Below are 23,542 nucleotides of genomic sequence, written 5' to 3'. Positions count from 1 at the left end.
CCTCTTCCATTCATGACTGGACCAACAGACAGAAGACCAAGCCTAGGCTGGGGTTGAAGCACTTTACTGCAAGATGGGGAGGAGGGGGCTTTAAATTATTCATTTAAATAAAAATGAGGGGCAGGAGAAGGGGAGCCCCGGCCCCTGTCCCCTGCCCATTAGTCCCTCTGCTATGCCTCTGGACAGCATGGGCTACACCGGCATGGGCATCTCGTTGTACTCATCCACACCTTCACGCTCATCAAACACTGGCTCCGCCTCATTAGCATCCAGCTGTGAGAAGAATGGAAGAGTTGGCCTTGATAGAACCATGGGAGAGAGGACTGGAGGGAGAGAGGGGGGGAGGGGTGCTTACACATTTCATTTCTCGCTCGGTGAAGATGCGGGTAAGTACCACCATGCGCAAGGGCACTGTGAGGATGAGGATGAAGGGGAAGGCGAGGGAGGCAGCTGTGGACATGACTGCCCAGAGCAGGGCCAAGCAGAGCAACTGTAAAGCAGTGAACAGGTGCATCCGCATGGTCCGAACCTGGTGACAGAGATGAGGTTAGCCAGCTGAGAGGACAACGAGCCTCCTTCCTCTTCCCGAGGAGATGAGGTACCACTGGGATTTCTAGAGCTCTTCTGTACAGGGAGGTGGCAGGCAGACTGGCCAAGGCTGCTGTTCAATGCAGGGACTTACCTTCTTGACGTAGGTAACATCTGGATGGTGTTTCGGTGGCATGAGTAGCAGGTGCAACCGCTCGTAGAACTGAATTCCATTAAGGGAAGTAACCCCCATGTATAAGAAAATGCCAAAGAGCACAGCCAGGGGGATCTGCCGTAGCAGGTCCCCAATGACCATGGAGAGGCCTGGGAAAGGGGAAGAAACAGTTGGTTCCCTACAGTGAACCTGGGGGGACCTACAGGAAAGGTGAGGTTCATAGTAAGGGCAGCGTACCTACAAGCAGGGCCACCAGCAGCCCTGTCACCCGCTGTTCCTTGACCTCCTGAATCTTGGGTTTGTCCCCAGGTGCCACAGCCTTGCTCATGACAGTAAGTGCGTTGGCGTGAGTGACAGAGCGGACAGTGGCAGCAGCCAACCAAGGCAGGCCAAAGAGGGCACAAATGCCACCCATGGCTACAATGAGCAGCAGGTCCAAGTGGAAGCCAGAGCCTTTCTGCAGCATCCGCTCTTTCTTGGAGATGATCAGCCTGGGAGGAGGAAGTACCGTGAGGCCCAGGCTACCCACAGCATGGGAGATTATAGCATTCCAGCATGGCTCAGCTGGTTCTGGTGGTTTCTGTCCAGCCCATTGGGACTGGACTGCTATCACAGAACCGAACGTCTCCTCAGCCTGTGTCTTGCAGGCTTCCTCCTGGCAAGCTCTGCTAGGCTTGCCTGCAATGCCTGGGCCCTGTCCCATCCCAGCTAACATCAGTGACATTTCTGTTGCCTGCAAAAGAAGCCGGGTCCCCTGAAGTCTTTGCCCAATGGTGACAGATTTTGTATCCCTGAGCCTGGCTGAGGACTCTGGTCCCTTGGCTAGGATGGCTCACGTGGTGATCTGTGTCTCCATGAAGATGAGGATGAACACCAGAACAGCAGGCAGCAGACTGGCCACCATCATCCACACGGGAAAGGGGGTCTTTTCTCCAAGGGGGTTGATGACCCAGCCCCGCTTGTCTGGGGCTGTCACTGAGAATCCACTGGGCACGCTTAGCTTCTGCAAGGCAGAGACAGCATACTCTTATATGGAGGGTACCCAGGGTGGTGGGAACAGCCCAGGGCCAGCAGCATCTCTGCCACTGTGCAGTGCCTTACCTGGGTGTAGGTGTCCTCAATACTGTAGTCCACAAGCACCATGATGAGGATCGCAATGGGTACCCCAAAGTCGCCAATTACCCGCCGGATCTAAGAGGGCAAGCACCACGCTCAGAGGCCTTCCATCCCATGCAACTCCCCCATACTTCCAAGTCACCCCCTTCCTGTCCTCAGCTCTCCAGTCAGCAAGCCCACATACCCGGCCAGGGAAGAACCGGCTGTTCTTGAATTTGCGCAGGAAGAAGGCGATGAAGAAGGTGCCAGCCATCAGCACCAGCGACAGCAAGGCTGTGTTGGGCTGGCCCCGGGGCCTCTCCTGCCCAGGCTGCCTGGCTGTGCTGCCGTTGTCTGGCACCAGCGTGGTTGCTGCCCAAGTCATATTGTCACTGTTGCTGTCTGCCTCTGAGTTGTTGGAGACTGAGCAGCCATGGAGGGGGTGCTCCTGGAAGATCTGTGGAAAAGCCACAAGGGAACATGGGCTGAACTGGGGCCAGGCTGCATGCTGACGGGCTAGAGTGGGAGTCTGGCAAATGCCAGCCTGCCTTCTAGAAGCGTGTCTTACCAGGTTAAGAAAGTGACTTAGTGCTTGCCTCAGCAGCACGTATACTAAAATTGGATACAGAGAAGATCAGAACGGCCCTGGGTGAGGATGAGATGCAACGCTGCAGTGCTCCATATTTTAAAAACCTTAACCCAGTCTATTTTAACACTAAATCATTCATTCAGTATCTCAACAAAAAAAAAAGTTACAATCACAAATTCACATACACAGGGTGTGACCACAGACATATAAAGTATGAGATGTATGTGTAGAAACTACTTTCACTTAACTTAGTTCATTGATTTTTGCACCATTACTTTTTTCTTTATTATTTACTATGTGAGTGTAGCATGCCCGCATGCCCGCATGCACATATAAATGTGGGGTTGGGGTGTGTGTGCGCGTGCACGCATGTGGTACCCCTGTGCAGATTAGAATGACTTTGGGAAGTCAGTTCTCTTCTACCATTAGGTGGGTCCCAAGGATCAAACTCAAGTCATTAGGCTTGGTGGCAGGTAACTTTACCCACTAGGTCATCTTGCTGGCCCTCTACCAAACTCACAGAGACCCACCAGCCTCTGCCTCCTCCTCTGGAGTGCTGGGATTGAAGGTGTGCCACTGCAGTATTTCTTGATAGATTTCAATGCGAGTTTTGTCACTTACTTTATGAGTCTCCCCACGGAAAAAAAATTACATTTCTTTAAACTTATTTTACTATTAGGCATTTTTGCTCTAGTTTTAAAAAAAAAAAAATTTTTTTTTTTTCTGGAGCTGAGGACCAAACACTTGCTAAATAGCACCTCACCACTGAGTCAAACCCCTAGCCCTTATTATGGCATTCTGAGAAAATGATCAGGAACCAACTTCTGCACCAGCTGAAGGTTGCATGGACCATTTCCTGGAGCAACTTTTTAAATGTCAGTATCTTTTGTTTTGTTTTGTTTTTTGAGACACGGTTTCTCTGTGTAGCCTTGGCTGTCCTGGACTCCCTTTGTAGACCAGGCTGGCCTCGAACTCACAGTGATCCGCCTGCCTCTGCCTCCTGAGTGCTGGGATTAAAGGCGTGTGCCACCACGCCCGGCTATTAAATGTCAGTATCTTATGGATGGCAATGTTTCTCTTCACGTAAGTGCCTGTTCTGAATTCCAGATTTAAAAAAAAAAATGCTAAATATTCCCATAGTCTCTTGCATGTAGAAATCTAGAAAACATTCAGAGACTTTGGAAACCAACTGTTCAGCCTCATGTTGAGCAAGCATGCCATATAATAAAGAATTCGAGACTGAATTCTCTGGTAGTCGCGACCAGAGAGTCTGGTGTAAGCGTAAGGCTCCATGGGATAGAGCAGGGGCACAGAGTGGAGGGGAGAGAGCCAAGGGTGGCCTCCGAAAGCTGAGGAAAGAGGAGGAGGCTGCGAGCACAGAAGATCAGGGATAGTAACTCCTGAGACTCGAGGGCTGGAGATCCAGACTGTGACTGTGTGGGTGTCACCCTTGGGCCCTCATTTTCACATTCCTGGATTCTAATCAAAGTCTATGTTATCCTTGCTATTAAAAGTATGCAAATTTTTGAAAGACTGATCTGATGCCGGGTAATGATGACAAGGCGGCCATGGGAAGGGTGGGGGTGGGGCGGGCGAGCGGGCCGGCTGGAGCCCTGTATCTCAGCTCCGCCAATGGCCTTCCCGTTTTACCAGCTCCTCTAACCCTCTCTTGACTCCATGTTACTCTGTGCCCCTAACAGTCCCCCAGGGGATGGCAGATGCATCCCCCTGGCCCTGTAGTCCAGAAGAACTAAGGTACAAGACAAGATGAGAAAAGCCAGGAGGGACGGAAGGCAGCAAAATGGCTTAGTGGGTAAAGGTGCCTGATGCTCAGCCTGACAATCTGAACCCTATCAAGAGGTGAGAGAAGTTGGGCTGGAGAGGTGGCTCAGAGGTTAAGAGCACTGACTGTTCTTCCAAAGGACCTGAGTTCAATTCCCAGCAACCACATGGTGGCTCACAAACAACTATAATGTGATCTGATGCCCTCTTCTGGCCTGCAGGTATACATGCAGGCCGAGCACTCATATACATTAAAAAATAAGTAAATAAAAAAATCTTAAAAAAAAAAAAAGGTGAGAGAAGTGAACCAATTCCCTCTACGCTCCAACAGGCACCATGACACACTGCATATACACACAGAATAAATAGAATTGAATTAAAACATTTTTTTTTCCTAAGGACAAGACAGAATGCCCCCGGGGGCCTTTGTACCCCACACATGCCCACCTTGATCAGCTTGTAGAAGGTCTCATAGATGAAGATGAGGGATATGAGGAAGGCAAAGATCTCCTGGGTGAAGCGGGAGACGAAGCGGACCAGGAAGCTCCCCTCCAGGGCCACCATGAGTAGAGCCAGGAGCACCAACCAGAAGCCGATCCAGACACGGCCCACCAAGTACTCCAACTGGTTGCTGCTGCAGAACTGAGCGGGAAAGGTAGGGAGCCCTTAGGCGTGACAGGAGCTGGGTCCAGGAAGGGCAGTCAAGCGGGACAGAGAAAGTTCTTACCGAGAAGAAGGCCTCCTCAAAGACCAGCAGAGGTCCAGAGAAACCAATCACCAGCAGCGGCTGAGCCCCCAGCAGGCAGAAGATCACACCCTGGAGTGCTGTGGACATGATCAGCTCCGACACCCCGATCAGGTCCTGTGTCTTCTCTCCTGGAGGGGAAAGAGAGTAACCTCAGCACTTGACGGCCAGGCCCTGTGCACCTGTGCCACCCCTGCTAAAACCTCTCCTTACCCAGTAGCCCCCCAAAAGTGATGGCAGGAGACAGGGCGGCAAAGTAGATGAAGATGACTGCAGCCAGGCACTGGGGGTCCAGGGCGTCGCGGAAGTCACTCAGGTAGTGGGGGTAGCGGCGCCGCACATCACGGATCAGCCCCCCAAAGGGCCGGCCCGTCCTCCGAAGCGGATCATCTTCAGCTGCACCTGCCACCTCTACCATCTGCAGGAGCGCTGCAACCCAGGCCTCCATCAGGGCGCCTGTGGCACCCTCCCATCCACCCCATCAGATCCTCCTCCAGGAACACAGGCCGTATCAGCTACAGACAAGATCGATGTAGTTGGCATCCTCTGGCAGGGGCCCACCAGCAGCCTACTGCCCAAGAGTCCCCTCCTTAAGCTAGCATCACCTGGCCCAGGCCTACATGGGCGTACCCTTATCTTGGGCTGACTTGGGCTCGAGCCCAGCCCCAGGGGGCAGCAGGCGGCCCTGCTCCTCTCGCTTCTTTAGCATCTGCCGCTGGAAGTGGGCGACTGAGCGCAGCAGTTCCTCGCCCTGCACTTCTGAAGGGGGTAGCACAACACTGCAGTCCAGGAAGGCATTGATAGCAGTCAACAAGTCGTCGCGTTCATCTGCCATGTAGGCCGCCTCGTGGAATTGCTGCCCAAGCAAAGAGGGATCAGGGGGTGCACTAGGAAGGGGCCAGAGGCTGGGAGCTGGGGCTGCACCAGGTTAGGGGCTTGGGGTCAGATGGGGAAGCAGCTGACCTTGTCAGACATGAGGGTGGAGATGGAGCGGCCGATCTCATGGTAGTCCATGTTGGCACTGCTAGGGCCCAGCAGCAGGAAGAGGAAACGCACAGGTACAGGCACCTCTAGCACTGCATCCAGCTCCACAGCCTCCCGCAGACGCACGAAGGCCATGGTAGGGCGGGAGAGGAACTCCACACAGCCTAGGGACGTGGAGCTACCATGGGCAAGAGCAGGTGGGAGGACTCACCCCCACCCCTAGTTTCTAAGCAGGTGGGAGGACCCCCCTCCTAAGTTCTAAACAGGTGGGAGGACCCCCCTCCTAAGTTCTAAACAGGTGGGAGGACCCCCACCCAGTTCCTAAGCAGGTGGGAGGACCCCCACCCAGTTCCTAAGCAGGTGGGAGGACCCCCACCCAGTTCCTAAGCAGGTGGGAGGACCCCCCTCCCAGGTTCTAAACAGGTGGGAGGACCCCCACCCAGTCTCTAAGCAGGTGGGAGGACCCCCCCAGTCTCTAAGCAGGTGGGAGGACCCCCACCCAGTCTCTAAGCAGGTGGGAGGACCCCCCTTCCAGGTTCTAAACAGGTGGGAGGACCCCCACCCAGTCTCTAAGCAGGTGGGAGGACCCCCCCAGTCTCTAAGCAGGTGGGAGGACCCCCACCCAGTCTCTAAGCAGGTGGGAGGACCCCCCTCCCAGGTTCTAAACAGGTGGGAGGACCCCCACCCAGTCTCTAAGCAGGTGGGAGGACCCCCCCAGTCTCTAAGCAGGTGGGAGGACCCCCACCCAGTCTCTAAGCAGGTGGGAGGACCTCCACCCAGTCTCTAAGCAGGTGGGAGGACCCCCTCCCCAGTCTCTAAGCAGGTGGGACGCCCCCCCCCCCCCCAGTTTCTAAGTCCGGGATGGTCCCAAATCCCAGCTGCTAATATCCTCTAGCTTTTCCTCAACATACCCACAAGGACCACTGTGGCCTCGGCATTCTCAGGGATCTTCTCCAGCAGCTTCAGCTCGTGCTTGGACTTGGAGCGGGTGATACCTGCAGGCGGGGCTGGGGGAGGTAGCTCACGCTGGGGTTTGGGGTAGGAGGAATAGGACAGAACTCAGTCCCGCCGGCGGCATCTCCCACATGCCCCAGCTGCATTTCCACACTGCGTTTGCTCATAGTCTACTGCCAGCCCCTAGGCAAGGTCTATTCCCCTTCACCTCTCTATCCACTTCCAGTCGGGTCTCAGGAACGCCACCAATGAGAGGCTCGGTGACATGAGGATCGCTCTCGGTCCCCTGGGCGTGGTGATGCCCTAGCAGAGAGCCGAGGGAGCCTGCTGAGATGTTTCGGGGGAAGGAGAACTCTTTCTCGTCACTTGGATGGCTGGTGGACAGAGGACAGGGAGGGTCAGGAAAGGCAACAGAGGAGCTAGGGCTAGGTAGGCAGGAGGTGACTCGGTCCCCTGCCCTGCAGGCCATACCTGTGTTTCAGCAGAAGAGCCCGCAGGACGTTGGCTCGGTCCTCTGCCTTGATCTGGTCAGAGATGACCATCTGCTCTACCACCTGGTGGGCCACCCCAGGCAGGGTCTGCTGGTCGAGGTCCAGGAGCACAGCTCCTGAAGTAAGGTGGCAGGGAGAGCTTGTCACCCCAGAGCCTTGTCACCCTTGTCACAACAGTGGGGGGCAGATGGGAGGGAGGGAAAGTGGGGTCTGGTTGGGCAGCCAGGGACTATAGGTCAGGGCCCTGGACTTCAGTGCCACTGCGGCTCCTGAAGCCTCTACCAATTTGCCTTTCTGACCTCTTTGTCCCTGTCCTTCTACTATATGAGGCTATACCAAGATTTAGGTATTTGCCACCCAACCCAAGGAGCACGCAGCTTAAGTTACCCAGGGTGCTACTCTTGCTAAGTTCCTGGTATGAACCCACAATGTTGCCTCCCCATGGTGTTCCTGGGGTCCTAGATCTCCCTCATGGTCCAGCTAGCCTGTGGCCTTATTCACGTCCGCAAGCCCAGTAAGGTGCTTCCTGGTAGCGCAAAGACATATATAGAAATGTCACCCTGAACCTTCTTCACAAGCTACCAGACACTTATCTGGCAAGGTCAACTTTCCAGAACAAAGAACCAAGGAATAAACAGACTCAAATGCTTCTGAGCAGCCAAAACAGCCGAGAGATAAAGCTCTCCCTCTGGCGGTTTACCCAAAGCCCAGAAACCTCACTTGCAGCCTATTTGCTCTTAGTTTGGAAACAATTCCGACAGCGGAGCTCTCAGTCCTTAGCTGCTTAGAAACAGCCTTTCAAAGAATAACTGGAGCGATTACCCAACAGGAAGGAGGAAGCGAGTCCACCGGAGCCCTGTGCCTGTGGTTATCGGGTGAAGTTTAGACAGCCCTGCCGGTTAGGTAATATTCCCAGATCCTCTAAGATGTTAACAAGGAGGCTGGGTGTGGTAGTACATGCCGGTAATTCCAGCTCGCAGGAGGTAAAGGCAGAAGGGGAAGGAGTGAAAGGCACGTATCAACTACACAGTGAGTTCAAGGCTAGCCAGGGCTACTTGAGACACGGCTCTGAAACAAAACATGCTAACATGGCACACCAGCAATTTCAGTCATTTTTCCATCCAAAGTTTAGCTTTCAGGTCATTTTAGCACCTAAAAGCAAAAGATTTGGTTACAGAGCTAGAAGCCAAGGGTTCTTGGAGCAGGTAAACGGAGGTGTACCGTGGGCCAGTGTCCTGCGGAGCTCCAGGAGGCTGCGGAAGGACAGTGAGGCCACGTGAGGCTTCCCCCAGCGCTCAGTCTCCTCCTCCACATCCTCCTCAAATTTTATCCAGCGGGCTGTCTCCCGCCACTGCGGCTCCTGGTTTTTGTCCAACAGCAACTCATTCAGCTCCACAAACACCTAAGGGTGAGACGAGAAAACGCTGCAGGGAATGGAGTCGGAGGATGTGGGGGATCCACCTCAGGATCTCAGGAGGAGACACATCACAATGGGCAGGTGACCCTGGACCCCGGTGAATGGTACACAGGCATGTGTGACTGACTCATCAGACGTGGTTTCCCTCTTCCTTAAAGTGTCGACGATGCCCACCTCCGTGGCAGTTAGAGCAGTGAGTCAAGACAGTGAACAGAACTCAGAGAGCCGAATGGAATCACCATGTAAGGAAGCCACGGGCCTCTGGAGACCAACACAGGGCTGACAAAAGGGACAGCAACTGGGTGGTGGGTTATTCCTGTAGTAGTACCAGCCCTCAGGGTGCTGAGGCAGAGACACCGCCTTGACTGTGTGGCCACTCTGGGCTCCATAGTGAATTCTAAGACAGCCTAGATTACAAAGTGACACCTCCACTCACACCCCCCCAACCACCTCTGCTGACCTCTTTCCCTGAAAAACTGCAAATGAAAATGACAGGGCACGGCCACCTCAATAGGATACTGCCAGGGCGGTGGCAGGAAAAGGACTTGCTGAGGGTGGGACCAGTCTCTGGCTGGGCAGCGGCCACCCTGGGTGCCGTGGGTGCAACATGCCTCTGGACTGGACACTTGGCACAGGTGCCATTTACTACAGTGCTATTATACCTCAATAAAAACACACTATGTCAAAGTTCAGGGCCCCGCAGTCTAAGATGGGCAGTGTCCTTAAATAACTAGGTAGCTTTGGCCAAGGAACAGAGCCGGTTTATGGCTGACACCACCTGTGCTATCACCTTCACCAGCTGTTGGAAGGGTCAGCTGAGCAGGGAGGTTGGGCTTTGGAAACGAAGCACTGCATGGAGGTGGCCTGAGGGTTCTGTATTTCCTCCTGCAGACCACTTACTGCAGCCTACCAGCAGATGGCCATAGTACACTCCTCCCTGAAGGCTCTGCCGGGAAGCGCAGTACCACACATGCGATCCTACTGCCCTGAGGATGCTGTGTGGACAACCTTTCCTACTACAGAGGAACCTCCAGGGCTCCATGTCGCTACCGGTCTGCCTGATGGAAGCGGAGGTGATAGAAGATTTGAAGTAGACAGATGTACCTCATGCGGCTTATGGGGGGCCCGTGGTCTTGCCCGAGGTGTGGGGCCAGGCTCTCGACCTTCCCGGGCAGCCTGGGTAGACCCTTTGGCATTCTTCCTCACCAAGTGCCGTCGTACCCCAGGAACATCCTCAAACCGATGACCTGGGGCATGTAGAGGGCCAGGGTCAGCGTCCTCCTTTTCTTATCCTACATCCCACCAGCAACGAGACTGCTGCAGGCCCCGGCAGCACTCACTTTTCATGAGGTCAAGGTCAGCTGTGGCCAGTGTCTGGGCCTCACTCTCATCCGTAGGGACCCTGGGCAGCAGTGCCTGCTCCACCCCAGTCATACTGCCAATTCGTCTTCTCTCCTGAAGATTGTAACTTCGATGTCCAAGCTGGGCTTTGGTCAAGGGACGCCCTGCAGCACCTCCGTCGTCACCTCCAGCAGTGCCACTGGCCACTGTTACCATCTCCTCTACCAGGGTCCTAAGACAGAAGAGCCATGAGCCCAAACAGCCAGCCTCCTTCCTAGGTAGAAAACCACATGTACCTTGGCCCTCCTGGCTTCCACGCTTAGAAAGTGGGCATGTGGGAAGAGCGAGGGTTCCGCCAGCCAGCAGCCAGCAGCCAGCAGCCAGCAGCCAGCAGCCAGCAGCTAGCATCTGAAGTTTAGCACTAGCCTTTTACAGCTGTGCAGTCCTGGCAGTCCCTGAAAGGCTCATCTGGACAGAAACCTGCCCTAGAGTGTGAGCAAAGGCCAACATTCCTCAGTGTTTCAGAAAGCGAGGTTTTGGGAAAGCGACCTTCAGAACCTAGCAGTCATCAGTATCCATCCATCTCCTTGCTCCTCTCACCTAGAAATGGGCTTTGATGTAGCAGAGGCCTATGCTTGTTAAAGGACTGAGCCTTGCCCCTCAGAGACACCAGTTCCTGCCCCTCAGAGACACCAGCTCCTGCCCCTCAAAGACATCAGCTCCTGCCCCTCAGAGACATCAGCTCCTGCCCCTCAGAGACATCAGCTCCTGCCCCTCAGAGACACCTGTTCCTGCCCCTCAGAGACATCAGCTCCTGCCCCTCAGAGACACCTGTTCCTGCCCCTCAGAGACATCAGCTCCTGCCCCTCAGAGACACCACTCCTGCCCCTCAGAGACACCAGCTCCTGCCCCTCAGAGACATCAGCTCCTGCCCCTCAGAGACACCTGTTCCTGCCCCTCAGAGACACCAGCTCCTGCCCCTCAGAGACACCTGTTCCTGCCCCTCAGAGACATCAGCTCCTGCCCCTCAGAGACACCAGCTCCTGCCCCTCAGAGACATCAGCTCCTGCCCCTCAGAGACACCAGCTCCTGCCCCTCAGAGACATCAGCTCCTGCCCCTCAGAGACACCAGCTCCTGCCCCTCAGAGACACCACTCCTGCCCCTCAGAGACACCAGCTCCTGCCTCTCAGAGACACCTGTTCCTGCCCCTACTCCTACCCTCTGCCAATGCCAACATACACTCAGCCCATGACCTCGCTGTGCCAGTCTTGCCTGCTTCTCCTTTCCTTCCTCAGTGCCAGGCTTTGCCTGCGGCTCCCGCCTGCTCCCCTGCCAGCCTGACACCCAGCGAGCCTATGCACTCACTCTCTAGAGGGGCACCATGCCCTTTATTTCCCACAGCATGCCACACTGCCTGGTACCCAGAAAACAGCAGCTCTGCGATAGTCATAACCTTGAGATTTCATTCAAAGTTATTTCCTCCTAGAAACCCTCTCTGGCTCGGGGCCCCCAAACTCCTATCAGCTACCAGTACTGACGCTACCTGAGCCGGATCACCAGACCTGGGGACGGTCTGCTGCCACTTCATGTGGCAACATTTGCTTTCCGGCAGGTACTCCATCACTGGGTCCAACACCCAAGCCGGTGCTGGGGATGGGAGTAGGGTGGTGGGGTGGTGGGGGGTGGGTGGGAGGTGGGGGCAGGGCACCTAGCCAGTGAGCTCTGTCCTGTCATGCTGTCACCTCCCCCAGGTAGTTGGTGAGGCGGGCCTGGGACCTGAACCACAGCCTGGTAAGTTCAGGACTTGTGGTTTCTTTCAGACCTCTTCCCTGCTCTAGGAAGGGGAGTGTGTACTTGGGACACTGCTGAGTACAGCGACTTACCCTGTCTGTGCCCCCTTGGTGGCCCGGGGAGCCACCTCATGGTGGGGCATCTGTGTAGGGGGGGATGGGCTGGTTCTCTCTGCCTTCCGTTCTGTACCTTCATCCTCCTGGAGAAAGAACTGCAACAGGAAGCCATGTGGAAGGGTAAGGCAAGGCCAGGACCCTGCAGGCAGCACCCAGGGGCCTAGGTACCACTCACCTGCACTGAAGACGGGGTAGTGGGAGGGGATGGCTGCTGTGGGGGAGCCCTGGGCCCTTCAGCTTCACTGGCTTCATCCTCATCTTCCTCCCCTTCCTCAATGGTGGGGGTCTCCCCAGTGGGAGAGGCTCCAGGGCGCCTCCGAGGTTTCCGTCCTGGGCCCTGGAGAGTCTTGCGCCGTCGGGCATCAGGAGGCAGGTGGGTGGAGAGTGGATGGTGGATGTGGTGGGAGGACTGACGATGGTCTGCAAGAGGAGGGGCTGGGCTGCAGGCAGGCCCGGCATCCTCCCTCTGCTCTCCTGTCCTGGCCTCTCCCACGTCTCTGTCCTCTGTCGGACAGTCTAACTTGAGCCCTCAGCCTCCCTCCCCCTGGGTGCCCACTCACATTCAAAGTCTTCCTCCCCATAGCTGCGGCCTGGCTCGTCTCCTCCTCGGGATCCGGCCTCCTGAAGGATCTCCTCGAACCGCTCGACACCTAGGGTCCGAAGTTCATCTTCCTCTTGCTCGGGGAACCCAGGTGTTCCAGGGCCCAGGCTCTCTGGCTCTGGCTGTGAGAGAACACACAAGGTTTACTGGGGATTGTATCCGAAGGCCCTAGCCTGACCAGGACAAGAGATGCCTGGTGCCCGCGACCTGCCTTCTCCAGCGCACAAACTGAATCTCCACACACGGCAACCTATACATTCAAACACAAGGACCTTCCAATGCCAGGGACCTAGCTCCCCAGCAACTTCCCCACCCCCACCCCCGGGCTATGTCGTCAGGCCCAATCAACCCAGGGCCCACACTAGAAGATTCCACAGAACTCCTGGTCTAGCCCATCTGTAACCAGGCAGAATGTGAACTCCCCTGTTACTGTGGCAGAAGAAATTCCTTTGGCTAGAGGACAATTGCTAAGTGTGATTGCTTAAAAGTAACTTCTGAGGGCATCTGTAAGCTAACTGCCCCAGAGAAGTTCTGAGTCGAATCTATCCCTGCCTGGACAGAATGCATGCTCTTGCTTGGCCAGAGAGCCCCCATCCCCTTCAGAGCAGAACACATGCCCACCCAGGCAGGCGGCACTACCCTCCCCTCACAGCCGCTTGGCCAGCCCCGCCCCTCACCCCACCTCCACTCCCCCCCACCTGAGTCATCCTGCGGGAGTGCAGCAGCTGACAGCACTGGCGGCGGCAGGGCCAGCACAGGCTAGAACTGCAGGAAAGCTCAGCCTGGCTGAAGGACCAGCAGCCCGGCCCAGCAGGCCCAGCAGCATTGGTCCAGCCCCCTACCCACCCCACCCCCAGCAGGTCTCAGCTCCAGGCGCCACCACCAAATATTTGCTCAAGAGCTTCAGGACCTGAAGGGCATCAGGACCTCCAAAAAGCCAGGGTATGCCACCCCTTCCATGGCAGTGCCAGCACCGCAAGGAAGAGGCAGAGAGGAGGATTAATCTTGGGGAGACATGCAGGGGTAGAATGGGGGACACAGGGGGAAAAAAATCTAGGGCGGCCGCAGATAGGAGACTGGAGAAGGGAGGTCCCGCCCAGCCCATCTCTCTGCAGCTCCGGCCGACTATCCCAAGCGCTCCCCCCATTTCCACCAGAAGCAGGGGCAGGAGGTGTGGTGCCAGTGAGGGAGCAGCTGGGGAGCTAGCAAGGCATCGTGGGTAGAGGGAACGGGGTCATCTCCTCGAACCTGAGGCCGCAGGAGGAAGTCCATGGCGGCAGGGGTGAACCTAGAAGAAGGGGGAGGGCACCGTCCAGTGTCCCTTCCCAGTCACGTGCCCCGATGGGCCAAAGTGACCAATATAATGCGGCTGATTGTGCCACCAGAGTTAATCATTAGACTTCTTAGGGAAATCAGAAGAGGGCCATGTGGGGCAGTGGCCACCTTGGGGAGGGGGGAGGGCGGGCCTGGATGGCACGTGGGGCCAGGGGCGGGGCCAGTCACTGCCGGTAAGCTCTAACTAGAATCTTGGTGTGTAGATCCTGGGGGGTTGGGGGGGCAGGTTGGAGGGAGTAGTGTTAAGACCCAATCAGAGAGGGTAACAGGATTTTTTTTTTTTTTTTTTTTTTTGGTTTTTCGAGACAGGGTTTCTCTGTGTAGTCTTGGTTGTCTCACAGCGATCCACCTGCCTCTGCCTCCTGAGTGCTGGGATTAAAGGCGTGCACCACCATGCCCGGCTGAGGGTAACAGGATTTAAGATCCAGGACCCTCAAACTCCTGTCCAACTGCAGCTAAACTGGCCTCAACTCCTCAAACAAACAGAGGCCACCTGTCCCTTCCCTTCCCCGTTTCAGCATCCTCATACACTAGGCAAAGTCTGGGGTGGATGGCTGTGCCTCCCAATCCAACCCAGCCTCTTTTTTGTAGTTTCTGCACCCCACCCGTACCCCACTGGAGCCGAGGACACAGCTCCTTTGCCTCTGAGCCCGCTCACCTGCAGGCAGTGCTTACCGTGTGCAAAGAATCTGCGCCCGAGGCGGGGCGCCTGGGGGCGCTGCTCATGGCCAAATCTTAGCCCTTTTCACTGTCGCTTCGGCTTTCAGGGCGACAAGGCGGAGGCATAACCTGAGTGGGGGAAAAAGGCCAGTCACCATTGGTGATGAGGAGGCCGGGCCCCCAGCCCAGTTCAGGGAAGGAGAGGAGCCTCGGTTGTCTGGCACTCCAGTGTCTCCGACTGCACAAGACTCTTCTAGACTATGAAGGGCCTCATACTGGCCCTTAGAGGTGGCAAGAGCAAAGAGGAGTGCGCGTGTGGGAAGAGAAGACCGAAGAGCTGGATTGCGGAAAGGGGGCTGGCCCCAAGACAGCTGAGAGAACAGAGGCAGAAAGGGAAGAGGCAACAAAAAAGACGAGACAGGAAGGAGTCAAGGCCCAGCCCTGGAATGAAAGCAGAAGAGGCGAGGGACGGAAGGATAGAGAACGGAAGGGTCGGGAGCGAAGGGCCCCTGGAGGTGAGCCTGAGACCAGAAAGGGGTGTGGTAGGGAGGGAGACACCCCGCAGAGCAAGAGGGGTGTGGAGGCCAGGGCGGCTGGCTTCCCAAACAGAAAGAAGTGCTACCAGAAAGAACTTTGGAGAGAACCCAAGAGGGAAAAGCAGGGGGCCTGCAAGTACAGAGGGGAGCACCCCAACAAGGCAGGCAGGCAGGCAGGCAGGCCAACAGCACTACCACCCCTAGGCACAGGTCAAAAGCAGGCTCCCCAGTGCAGAACAGGAACCCAGCTCCACTCACTCAGTAGGAGGAACGGATGAGCTGTAGGGCAGGCTTATAATGGGGGAGGGGCACGTGACACCGTCAAGGGGGTGGGCACAGAAACCCCGAGGGGCAGTCTCTATTCCTCCCGTCCCTTGCCCCGGGCCAGGAAAATCTGAGTGGCAGGGCAGCCCTCCTGAGGGTGACTGTAGAGTATTAGCTCTGTGATGGGGGTGGAGGAAACAAAATCAGTGCAAACGGGGGTACCCATTCATAGTGAGGGCACCACCCAAGGCTCTCTAGGGGCAACAACACTAAGCTGCTAAGTGCTGCTGGGGAGGTGGGGTTGCCTGACTTACAGCTACCTTGGCAATGAGATGGGCTAGTATGGGGTCAAATAATAGAGGTCTGGGGGGCATCAGCCCAGGGTGGGGAGTCTGGGCCACACATTCCTGGCAAGAACACCAACTCAGCTGACTTTTTCCACCCCCACCACCCCCCTCAGCAGGCCTTCAGCCAGGGCCCATCAGTGTGGGGGAGAGGTGCCAGGGAGGGGACCAGGTCTGGGAGGGGTATATAAATCTGTCCTCACCACCTGCAGGTGCTCACTCCCACCTCCAGGCTTTGCTCTCTGTGTGCTCCTCCACCAAGTCCTCCTCCCAGGCGCCCCCACCCCTCCCCTGTTGTCGTAGAATACAAAGCAGCCTCTGTCCAGAGCATGGGTGCCGATAATCCTAGTGGGGGCACATTCCCCGGACCAGCCCCGACGGGCCCGAAGGATTAGCATCTCTCCCCCAGCCCAAGGGATTAGCACTCCGGACCCCCACTTGGGCATTAACCATTCTCCAAGTGAATTCGTACATTCCACAGCTCTTGGCTGTGGGGCTGGTGGGGGCGGAGAGAGTTTGATAAAGTGGACCCAGATTTGAGGCAGTACTGTCTCCACACCAAGCAAGGAGCTCCCTACACAGAGAAGGCAGCCCCCTAGGACTCAAACTTCACGCTCGTCTTTCCCATCCTCACCGAGCTCCCCCTTCTGTCTGACCTCTTGTCCTGACCTGACCCGCCAACCCCCTTTCACGGTTCCACCTCCTAATCCCGAGATCCAGGGGGTTGCGGTCCCGGGAAATACCCAAACTGGAGAGTTTCTGGAGCAGAGGGGTCGCCTGGAACCCGCCCGGGAGTGGGAGAGCGCGAGCTGAAGGCAGCAGCTCTCTGAGACTACCCCCTCCTGGTGGCAGGGGGCGCGGCACCTTGGTTTTAGGTAACTCTGAAGAGGCAGACCCCGGAATCTTGCTTCGCCCCAGGACTTCCACTCGCCTCCCCATCTTTCTCGCTCCCTGCGCCCCAGTCCCCGCCCTTTCCTCCACTTCCACTCCCTCGGCGCCTGAGTCTCCAGTCCCCCCCCCCTCCTCCGCGGCCCTCACCCTCCCCCTCCGCCACCTTTCTGCTTACCCGCTAGCTCTGGATTTCGTGTCCCGGGGGTCTCCGGGTCTCCCCTGATCCTCCGGAACCCTCGCGCGCTCCCGACGATTTCCCGGTGCCCACCCTGGGGCGCGCCCCCGCCGCTCCCAACTTCTCCCAACTCAACTTTCCCCCGCGCTGCGGGCAGGCCAGCCTCCTGCGTGCGCGCCCCCCGCAGCGCGCCGTGCGCGCCCCCGGCGCGGCTAGCTGAGAGGCGGAGAGCGGGCGCTGAGACTCCACGGCGGGGGCGCGCTCCCAGGCACTGCCCGACACGGCGGGCGCTGCCCCCCAGCTATTCCCCCCCACACGCCCGGAGAGGCTCCGAGGCGCCTTCTCTTGGGGTATCTCCCAGCCACCTCTGGGAGGAAAGAAGCCAGCTTCGCGTTGAGGATCGAGGGCGTGGAGTGTGGCCAGGAAATTGAGGCTAAAGGAGTTGAACTACAGATTCTCTGGCGTTAAGGGTCTATATCAGGGGCCCCGCCCAAATAACCTCACTGCCTCCAAGAAAGCGGAGGTGTCTGCCTGAGAAAACGATGGCACACGAATGTGAGGGGTAATGACGTTGGAGTTGGGTGGCCGTGACCCTGAACTGATGGAAAACAAGACAACTTGTTGAGGACGTCTCACTTTCCCTAGAACTACTTCCGCTGCTGAATGGAACCCTATTCATAGCCGACCTTTGGGTGTCATCTTGTTTTCTCAACTAAATTATCAATTATTTCAGATAAAGAATACAGTTTCTGCGTCTTCAGTCTGTCACGTGGACAAATCACACTCTTGTTTATACAAAACTACTCAGATTTCAGTGAGTTAATTAACAAATGGTTAGCGCCTACTCTGGTTCCGGCGCTGAGGAATGCTGTTTGGGGCCGTTTTCGCCCGGTTCACAGCCCTCAAGAATGCAATCATGAGACAATTAGAGAGCAGTGCAAGAAAATCTATAATCAACTCCTTTATAGGGTGAGGTAAAGGCTGCTTGCTGCAAGTGTAGCATCTGTCTGTGGTCTTGTCTGTTGAGGGGAGTAACTGACCTGCCAGTCCTCGTGGGCCACACCCTGGCTGACTCCAGTGGGCCTGTTCTGAAGACTGGGATCTGGGGGACACCCAGGCTCCAGTCAGCTGGCCTCGGCATGTCAAAATCGAGCCGCTGGAGTCCGGTGGGTTTCGAGACGACAGAATGGGCCCAACAGAAAGAGGGGGCTCTGGCGTGTGTCCCTCCACTCAAATCCAGCCTCTAACGGGGCACACCTGTCTCGCTGTCCAGCCCTGTGGTCAGCTGGTCCCTGTGAGGTCATCAGCAGTAAGACATCGCTCAGAATCATCCCCCAATCAAACCTGGGGTCACATGGTGGCCTAGGGAGAGGTGAAAACTAGTGCTGAAGCTGTCAGGAGGTCGCTGGCGACTCAATACACCCAACCAGGTCAGAGCCCGGCCAACAGCTCCCGGGATCTAGGCCGTCAAACGCAAACTTCAAGCAGCGAGCACCCCACCCCCACCCTCACTGTATTCTGGAACGCGTAGTCCCGGAGCGGCCCTTTTCTGGAAGGCTGTGAGCACAGAAAAGGAATAATAACAAGAGCGGGGCACACTGGGAGCCTCCGCGCTTTGGCGGAGACGCCCGAAAAGCGGACACGCGTTGCTTCCTGGGAGTTGAAGTTTAAGGTTTGCCTCCGCGGTGGAAACGAGTCCCGGGAGTTGATCACTGCAGAGAGCCGACCGCGGCCTGTTGGATTTTGTAGTCCTCGTGTCCTCCGCCACGGGCATTCTTAAGAAACATGGCCACCCCGGGACTACAAGTCCCAGACGCCAGTGCGTGGGGAGCTGGTGGGCGGGGCTGGAGCGGTGGGTACCACCTCCTCTGCAACGCCGGGGCCGGGAGTCTTAGAACCCAGGGCCCGCAGGGGTCCCCGCGGCCGCTGCGATGCAGAAATACGAGAAACTGGAGAAGATTGGGGAAGGTAATGGAACCACGAGATGTTCCTGCAAGGTCGTTTTCTGAAGACCCTGCTTGCAGTCCCAGCTCCCTTACCGTCTGCTATACCTGCAGGCTCCGACCTCAGCATTGGGCAAAAGCCCTAGCCGCTGAGCCCTACACTCATTGCAGACACCCTTCTCCCTGTGTTAGCATCTGCGGCAAACTCTTGCTCTTAGCCTTAGCAGTGTCTATGTACCAGTCTTTCTAACCGCGGCACTTCCTGCATTTCTGGCCCCTAGCCTCGGCATCGCTTGCAAACCTCACTTGGAACCCCTGCTTCGACTCATTGCAGAACCTCCAACCTTAACATTTTTGCAGGCCTTCATTCCTCTCCTAGATGACTCCTCGCTATTTCTCCAACCCCCCACCCCACCCCCACCCCCACTCCCACCCCACCCCACCCAACTCCCGAGCTTATGGCAGATTCTCCCTGCAGCTGAAACCTTGAGCTTTTTTAGGCACCTTCTCCTTGGCATCCTCACTCACCAAATTACTCCACATCTGGCCTTCACCCTGAAAACTTGCCCTTAACACTCTAAAATGTTGAGAAGGATCCTCTCCCTCACCCACACGACCTCACCCTAGGCACCTATGGAACTGTGTTCAAGGCCAAAAACCGGGAAACCCATGAGATTGTGGCTCTGAAGCGTGTCAGACTGGATGATGACGATGAGGTAAGACTGGGGCGTGAGGAGTGGGTATCAAGCGGTCTTGGGCGGTCTGTGACTACTAACCCCTTACATGTCGTAGGGTGTGCCAAGTTCAGCCCTCCGGGAGATCTGCCTACTCAAGGAACTGAAACACAAAAACATTGTCAGGTGAGGTATGTGGGGGAGGTAGGACCTCCTCCTTAGACTGGGCTGCTGTTGGGATGTTAGAGGCCAACTTGGGGATCTGGCTAAGCCTTTCATTCTCCCTAGGCTTCATGATGTCCTGCATAGTGACAAGAAGCTGACATTGGTTTTTGAGTTCTGTGATCAGGTGAAAAAGGGGCTTGTGGGGTTAGTGGTCATGGGAGGGAATAGGTGTCCAGATGAAGGTTGAACTTTGTCCTCTTCTCCTCACCACCATCTCTCTTTAGGACCTGAAGAAATATTTTGACAGCTGTAATGGTGACCTGGACCCTGAGATTGTGAAGGTGAGGGAAGGGGTGTCTGGGGATCCGTGGAACCTGGGCGTACCTATATAAAGTATCAGCACTCCTTGAGTGCCAGGTTGGGGTCCTGGGGTACCAGAGGAACCCTGTTTCTGCCCTGAAGGACTACTAGTCTTGGTGAACATTTTCCTGTGGTTTCCTTTGACTTGTACAGTATCTGATTCCACTGATGTCTTTTATACTCCAGAGATGAGACACATGAGAAAATAACCTCTTGGATTCAACAAATACCAGCCCTACATAGTGGCCTGTACTTCTAACTTTAGCACTCAGAAGGTGGAGGCAGGAGGATCTCAAGTTCAAGACCAGCCTGAGCTATATAGCAGGGCCTTGTCTCAAACATCAAAGCAAAAGCAAAACAAAAAGGGATTGGAGAGATGGCTCAGCAGTTAACACATTACTCTTACAGATGATGTGAGTTCAGTTCCCAGCCCCGACCCAAGGTGGCTCACAGCCACCTGTAACTCCAGATCCAAGAGATCTAGTACCTCCCTGGTCCCTGACGCATACATACACACATGCATACATACACACATAATTTAAAAATAAAGTATAGTCCAAGGCTACACAGAGAAGCCTTGTCTTGAAAAACCACACACACACACATAATAATAATAATAATAATAATAATAATAATAATAATAATAATAATATAATAATAATAATAATAATAATGTAAATCTTTAAAAGAGAGAGAGAGAGAGAAAAATCAACAAATTAAATATTTGCTGAAGATTTTGCTGTATACCAGTCACTGTTCTAAGCACAAGACCACGCAAGTGCCTTAGCCTGGCTTCCAGGAGATCAAGCTCTGAGTGATACAGTAGCTTTTGTATTGATGTCGATAGCCACAGTGTGTGTGCTGAATTGCCAGGCAGGGCAGACCAGCCTGGACTGGGAATGCAGGAAGGCCCACCAACCTGTCAATCTAGAAAGGTGTGAGGAGCAAGGACAACTTGGCTAGTGTTGTACCTCTACTACCTACTGACTGCAAAGCACAGTCAAGAGTAACTAGACAGGAAGCCGAAAAGATAGCTCTGTTGTTAGGAACACTTGCTGCCCTCGCAGAGGACTCTGCCTCCCAGTATTCACAGTGGGTGGCTCACAACTGCCTATAAACCCAGTTCCAGGGGAGCCTACCCTACACACACACACACACACACACACACACACACACACACGGTAATTGAATAGATTTCTCCGCTTGGCTGCAAGTCACACGGGCACAGCGTGTCTGACTCCCTCTTCCCTACCTTTCCCCCAGTCATTCCTCTTCCAGCTGCTGAAAGGCCTGGGATTCTGTCACAGCCGCAACGTGCTGCATAGGGACCTGAAGCCCCAGAACCTGCTCATAAACAGGGTATTGCTGTGGGATCAGGGAGTATGAACGCAGAAGCTGGAGCCAGGGGTGGGGGGGATCCTTGAGGGAGCAGAATGGGGGGTGGGGGAGGGGAAGGAAGCGGAGCCTGCCCTAAACCATTTGAAAGGCCTTCTCCATGTGCTCTTTGTGTTATCTCCCCCTCAGAATGGGGAGTTGAAATTGGCTGATTTTGGCCTGGCCCGAGCCTTTGGTATCCCAGTCCGCTGTTACTCTGCTGAGGTGAGCCTGGAAAGTGGTACATGAAGTTGAAGGGAGGGAGTCCCCCAGCAGCTTCTCTATACCACACTGTTTCCTTTGCTCTCTGAGCCTCCTCCTGGACCTCCTTCCAGCTCTCTAAGTGGGAGGGGGGGGGTTCCCTATGGGTGGGGTCTTCTCCAGGTGGTCACGCTGTGGTACCGCCCACCGGATGTCCTCTTTGGGGCCAAGCTGTACTCCACGTCCATCGACATGTGGTCAGCCGGCTGCATCTTTGCAGGTGACACATTGGGGTTCTGCAGAGGCACTTTCTTTCCCAATTGGGTTAACAAATAGGGTCTGGAGGATCTCTTGTGAGGGAAGGGAGAAGGGCTCTTGGGGCTGGGGCTGGAAGGCACAGGGGGCACTTCAGAATGATGGGTCCTTCATGTGCCCGCTCTGTCCTTGTTTTTTCCCTCAGAGCTGGCTAACGCAGGGCGGCCTCTCTTCCCTGGCAATGATGTGGATGACCAGCTGAAGAGGATCTTTCGATATCCTTCCGGTGCCCTTAGCCCACTCTTCCTTCACCTCTTTGTAGAAAGGGAGTGGGCATGGGGCTCAGGGCCGGGGTGAGAGCCATTGCTCGCCGTCCATCTTGTTCTTGCAAGGGGTCACTGTGGAGAGATGCGGCCTGTTGGTAAGGATGATACACCTGATGAGGCACTTAGAAGCAGGCCTCAGGATGAAGGAACAGGGGTTCTTGGAGAAAACCGACTTGTTTGTTAGGACCACAAGCATTAAGGGTTGGATTTTCCCAGGCCACTGTAAACACCATAAAAATGGGGTTCATCTCAGGCTGGGCTGGGGGGCTAGAGCAAGATGGTGTAAGAGAAGGGCAGGTGGGAGTGGAGTAAGGATTCTCCCCCGCTTGCCCCTGAAGTGTAGGTGTAACCCTCTCCACAAGTGGCCCTTGACCACGTGGACACACTACTAGGGACACCGACTGAAGAGCAATGGCCCGCCATGACCAAGCTGCCAGACTATAAGGTGTGACCGGCTATGGGAGGTCTTGGTTCAGTAGAAGCCCCTTTTGTTTTCTGACCCTGTGTCGGCACCTCTGGCCTGACTCTGCCTGGCCCTCCTCTGCAGCCCTACCCAATGTACCCAGCCACGACATCCTTGGTGAACGTCGTACCCAAGCTCAACGCCACAGGGAGAGACCTGTTGCAGGTAGGTGCCTAGCGGGTAGAAGCAAATGGGGGCATTCGCCCTCCTAGACCTAGGAACTGGGGATCGTGGTGCTTGCCCAGAGGGACAAGAAGATGGTGGGCTGTCCTGGTCTGAGTCCACCTCTGCCTTTCTTCCCACCTGCAGAACCTATTGAAGTGTAACCCCGTGCAGCGCATCTCAGCCGAGGAGGCCTTGCAGCACCCCTACTTCTCTGACTTCTGTCCCCCATAGGCTCTCTGACCCCTGGTGGCCAGGCTGGGGCCTGGCCTATTGCAGCCTTCCTCCCAGGAGGGTGGAAAAGTCGGCTGTGGGATGCTGTGCACCAGCTGTGCTGGGCCCAGCCAGGGGCGAGTTACCCTGGCCCGCGGTTTTCACTTCCTCCATGGACTTTATTTAATTTCATAAATTGGCTCCTTTCCCACAGTCTGCTGATAATGGTGGTTGGGTGTCACTGAAGGGTGGCTGGGGACCCCTGCTCTGTGATTCGGCCTACAAGCTGCTCACTGTCGCCTCTGTCTCTTTACGTGCCCTGAGACCAGGAACAGGAGACCATGATCCCTGCTCTTTTGGTTGTGTCATGACAGGCCTGTCCCCACATGCAGGCTTCTATACTCTTGCATACTTCTCTCCTATGCCTAGAAGGGCCAGATACAGTCCTGAGGTAGGACGCCACTGACCTGGGTGCCAAGTTGAGCCAGGCCTCTGTATGGGTGTCTCTGCGTCCTGTACAGAGCCTCCCATCTCTGTTTACTCATACTTGGAGTTGTAGGCTGGGGCAGGAGAGACCCAGAGCTGTGTGGG

General features: G+C 55.7%; 2 protein-coding genes across 3 annotated transcripts; one reads left to right on the top strand and one right to left on the bottom strand.

Moving 5' to 3' along the window:
- Positions 1-48: 48 nt before the first annotated feature.
- Positions 49-17,003, bottom strand: SLC4A2 (solute carrier family 4 member 2). 2 transcript variants are annotated; one of them, XM_084787707.1, is made up of 23 exons: positions 16,816-17,003; positions 14,621-14,734; positions 12,570-12,732; positions 12,185-12,429; positions 11,986-12,104; positions 10,101-10,333; positions 9,865-10,007; positions 8,565-8,745; positions 7,324-7,459; positions 7,061-7,226; positions 6,810-6,924; positions 5,878-6,062; positions 5,545-5,770; positions 5,128-5,343; positions 4,897-5,045; positions 4,617-4,811; positions 2,004-2,255; positions 1,805-1,894; positions 1,540-1,706; positions 941-1,194; positions 683-852; positions 356-529; positions 49-273 (listed from the first exon to the last, which is right to left on the bottom strand). In XM_084787707.1, exons 2-23 carry the CDS (start codon positions 14,669-14,671, stop codon positions 193-195), a joined length of 3,711 nt encoding a protein of 1,236 aa, XP_084643833.1. In that variant the 5' UTR covers positions 14,672-14,734; positions 16,816-17,003; the 3' UTR covers positions 49-192. The 2 variants fall into 2 exon arrangements, with proteins under 2 accessions (XP_084643833.1, XP_084643834.1); XM_084787708.1 differs by lacking the exons at positions 14,621-14,734; positions 16,816-17,003 and adding an exon at positions 13,859-13,950.
- A 1,631-nt stretch (positions 17,004-18,634) lies between these two features.
- CDK5 (cyclin dependent kinase 5) lies at positions 18,635-23,164 on the top strand. The gene is made up of 12 exons (XM_084787740.1): positions 18,635-18,783; positions 19,386-19,474; positions 19,551-19,618; positions 19,721-19,781; positions 19,882-19,938; positions 21,221-21,316; positions 21,482-21,556; positions 21,716-21,812; positions 21,993-22,063; positions 22,499-22,558; positions 22,661-22,741; positions 22,886-23,164. Exons 1-12 carry the CDS (start codon positions 18,747-18,749, stop codon positions 22,970-22,972), a joined length of 879 nt encoding a protein of 292 aa, XP_084643866.1. The 5' UTR covers positions 18,635-18,746; the 3' UTR covers positions 22,973-23,164.
- Positions 23,165-23,542: the final 378 nt, after the last annotated feature.

This window comes from Acomys minous (genome assembly GCF_964271855.1).
Source record: "Acomys minous genome assembly, chromosome: 6".
In the NCBI taxonomy this organism is placed as follows: Eukaryota; Metazoa; Chordata; class Mammalia; order Rodentia; family Muridae; genus Acomys; species Acomys minous.
Note: the sequence above shows the minus strand (reverse complement) of the source record. Positions and strands in the feature narration are given on the sequence as shown.